This window comes from Anser anser (genome assembly GCF_964211835.1).
Source record: "Anser anser genome assembly, chromosome: 1".
NCBI classification, from domain to species: domain Eukaryota; kingdom Metazoa; phylum Chordata; class Aves; order Anseriformes; family Anatidae; genus Anser; species Anser anser.
The window spans coordinates 99,420,932-99,424,574 of NC_139720.1; the positions used below are offsets into that span (position 1 = coordinate 99,420,932).

A 3,643-nucleotide genomic window follows, 5' to 3' on the forward strand; every position below is an offset into this window, starting at 1 on the left:
ACCCATATGCACCCTAGCACAAGACCAACCTAACAAAACTTAGGCATAAACAGTCCTTCTTATTTCAGGCAAGTGATCTGTATGTATATCTGCAGTCCTCTGCTTCCCTTCCCTCAGAGAACTACTAGCTCAAGAATTTGAGATGGATATAGGAAGTTCTTAATTCTTCATTATAAAGAATAACACTTGAGTCCTACGGTAAAACAATTCTAGTAACACAGCTTTAACTTTTGAGTACGGGAAAGCAAATTCAGTTTTGACTCTAAGGAAAGTTGCTTTCCTGAGACTGGTTGTCTTTGTACAAATATAGTTATAGCTAGTCACAAGCAGACTACAAGCAGCACTACAAGCTTCAGCACGACTTTGCTGAAAGCAGTAACATAACAGTGTTGTTAGCATGATTTCTCAATTTGCATCAGAGGAAAAACCCCACTGAAGACCCATCTGTTCATCCACAAAACAGAAGAAATTCATGTTCTCATTTCAATTAAAGCTTTTCTCATTCTCCCCATTACAACAGCACACTGTTTTGAATGACCATTGTCACTTTTTATTCAAAAAGAAACAGAAGTCAGGAATACTGGTCATTTTAGACTTTTAATAAGAGGGGAAAAATATACTTTTTCTATAACAGCAATAAAGAGCTAACAGTGGAAAAGCTGCAGATCTATACACCATGACTAGTCTACTATTAAAGACTCTTATAAATAGATACTTTGTTCATATTTGTCCTTTGAAGTAACTTGCAGAAATAGTTTATTTTTCAGCCTTCCAGTCCACCACTCACACAACAGGCATCATCTGGAAGAGAGAAGAAAAATGTGTAAAACACAGATTTCCACTGGATATTAAGGGATAATTTAAGTCTCTAGTCACTAATGAGTGTTGCATACAAATAGCCACAGTCTGCTCTTAAACTGGTTTCCAGAACTTCTTTCTGAGCTCCAGGAATATATCACGGTTAAGAATGTACCTTTCTAATGAGGATGAAACAAGAAAAGATTTTCCTCCCTCCTTTGTTTGACTTTTGTATTGGAAGGGACAGGAGGACAATATCCTACCATTAGAAATCTGAATTGAAGTTTAGATCTGTTGAAAGAGAACAGAGGCAGAGAGGCAGAACCACCAGCCTCACAAGAACAGCAGTTATCACCGAGGCTTACTTTGTCTTCCTTCTGTTAGGGAAGATTTGCCCTTTGTCATCTCAGACAGTACTCTGCACTTTCCAGTGGCACCAATGGAGATGCCAGAGCACTTCAGAGGTAGAGAATGTTCCTGAAGGCTATACTCACCACACTCGCAGTCCTGCTCATCTCACTCATATCTTGAAGCCCAGAGCTCTCATACACTCTTTGTGGGCTTCAATTAGGTGCCCACAATTTTCTTCCCCCTTCTCAATGATGCTGCAAAACAAAAAGATTTCCAAGGTTCAACAAGAAAACGTTATCTTACTACTAGTCAAATCCACAGAGCTGACAAGCTGTTGGGAACAATCAAGAAACCCTGTTAGGCTCCAGAGATCTTTTTGACTATCCTGTCCAGGGTAGCACTGTTTTGGAAAATATAATGCTATTGCAAAAAGCTGCCCAAGCGTGGAGTGGTGCGCTTAAACTCTGATGAGCTGCGTAACAATTTCCTAAACAGACCAATGCTACACTGGGCAAGTCTAGACTGGAATTTTGTTATATAACACAAGGCTGTCACCTCACTTTATCGAGTACGCTCATCTTGACAAGAAAGAACGTTTCAAATTATTCAGTACAGAAATAAACTTTCTATAATATAAGACAGATAGAGACTAGCTTGACCAGTAAATGACAATTTAAGTCAGCTTTAGGTAGTATTTAGGGATTCTGACACACACACACACAGAGTCTAGTTACTCTTAAAAAAAAAAAAAGGCATTACCACAAACAGTAACTTTCGGTATTACTCATCCATCCAAGTATCTAATACATTATCAAATAGCGGTAAAAGCCTATCATCATTGGTGTATAGCATACACCACAAAAACAGTTCAGACTTGCTTTCTGGTGACTTGCAGAGCATTCCTGTCCTCAGGGCTGGGGGTTCCACCACCCCGCACGGTGCAGGTCACAGATCTGGTCAACCCCAATCTACCAAACACAGTATGCTATTTTTACTGACAAAGAGAGAAATTAGTCAGTTGTGAGTAACTAAAATGTCTAAATTACATTTTAGTTACTAAAATGTAACTAAAACTTCATCTCCCAGTATTTAAGCTTTGTTACAGATTAAATTGCACCACAATTGCCCAGGGTAACTCCATTTGCTGCATGACTTATATCCTACCACCCTTTTCTCAGATGGCCACAGACACACCTTTAATTTATCACGTAATCAGACTCACATGCCTAACTTTGGCAAAAACACCCTGTTGGTATTATTCCATCTGCTGAAAGACACTTCTACAACCTTTTGGGTTAGAAAAAAAAAATAAAAGCAGTTTAGTCTCCAGACCAACTTACTGTCACAGACAAGGGACCAGCGTTTTGGGGTACATTTCATGGTACTACATAGTGATACTGACTAAGCCTGTAGATACAAATGCAGTCAAACACGTCAATGTCAACGTTTGCACCTCTGTGAGGACTGCAAGCAAACAGAAAGCATTGCTTTATTAGAAAAACAGCGTCCAGAAGAAGGTAATAGAAGCATTACTAAGGTCTGGCACTCTTCTTTAGCCAACCAACAGCAGTGAAGGCTTATTAGGAGCTTTAAAGCCTCCTCTGGGAGCCTGCCTTTAGGTCGAGCCATTAAACGTGAATCTCCTTACTCCCAGCGATGCCACGAGGCGCCCACCCCGCCTGCGCACCCCGGGCTGCCCGAGGGGAAGCCCCACAGCCCGGGGGGCACTCACCAGGCGTCCCTCGCCTTCTTGGTGTCGGGGCAGGCACAGCAGGGCTTCAGCGGCTGCTTCTGCCCCTTCGCCTCCCCGCCGCCCTTGGTCTCGCAGCTGGCGGCTGCAACCGACGACATGGCGGCACCCGCGCGGCCTGGGTGGGGAAGGGGGGGGGAGGGGGGGGAAGAGGGAGAAGGGGGCGTCAGCAACCGAGCCGAGGCGAGCCCAACCGAGCCGGGACGAGCCTCCCGGTGCCGGTAGCCGCCCTTGCCTGCCCGGGAAGCAAACGGAGAGGCCTGGAAGGCGCCCCGGTTCCGGGTGAGGCTCCGCGGCTGGGCGGGCGGCCCGCGGCCCGCCGGGAGTTGTAGTGTGGCGGGCGCCATGGCGCCGCCCCGCCGCTGGGCAGAGCCGGCTCGCTGCGGCGGCCCTAAAGCACATAAAGTACTCTCTGCTCCAAGAAAACTCAGGAACGGAGAAATATATGCTAGGGATTTAATCGGTCCCGTCAGATAAAAGGTGGAGAAGCAGCCTGCCCTGTAAGGGGCGTGAAATACCAAGCAACCCCTTTGTTTTCAGGATGCCTGGGCCAGGGAGAGCATGATTTTGTTATTTTCTCTATTCTCTTTTTCAGTAAGCCAGGCCAGAAGTGAGACTAGTGTCTGCTGAGAAATTTTGCTCTTCCGTTTCTCTGGATCACCGAGGTGAATGCCAACACCACTGACTTGCTGCCTGAATGAGTTAATGACAGGAAAGGATTCTTCTTGGATCCCATCATTCGTA

The 3,643-nt window shown here is 45.1% G+C and overlaps 1 protein-coding gene across 2 annotated transcripts; it reads right to left on the reverse strand.

Annotated features, from left to right (window-relative positions):
• Positions 1-584: 584 nt before the first annotated feature.
• On the reverse strand, positions 585-3,289 carry COX17 (cytochrome c oxidase copper chaperone COX17). Of its 2 annotated transcripts, none has more exons than XM_083811998.1 (4): positions 3,135-3,288; positions 2,882-3,017; positions 1,293-1,403; positions 585-801 (listed from the first exon to the last, which is right to left on the reverse strand). In XM_083811998.1, exons 1-3 carry the CDS (start codon positions 3,244-3,246, stop codon positions 1,319-1,321), a joined length of 333 nt encoding a protein of 110 aa, XP_083668124.1. In that variant the 5' UTR covers positions 3,247-3,288; the 3' UTR covers positions 585-801; positions 1,293-1,318. The 2 variants fall into 2 exon arrangements, with proteins under 2 accessions (XP_083668124.1, XP_083668125.1); XM_083811999.1 differs by having other exon boundaries at positions 722-1,175; positions 3,135-3,289.
• Between the last annotated feature and the right edge of the window lie 354 nt (positions 3,290-3,643).

Coding starts and splice junctions, on each gene's coding strand:
- COX17 (XM_083811998.1), bottom strand. CDS start 3,246: ATGGCGCCCGCCACACTACAACTCCCGGCGGGCCGCGGGCCGCCCGCC. Junction 3,018..3,134: donor TCCGTTTGCTTCCCGGGCAG/GCAAGGGCGGCT, acceptor TTCCCCACCCAG/GCCGCGCGGGTGCCGCCATG. Junction 1,404..2,881: donor AAGAAGGCGAGGGACGCCTG/GTGAGTGCCCCC, acceptor TTTGTTTTGCAG/CATCATTGAGAAGGGGGAAG.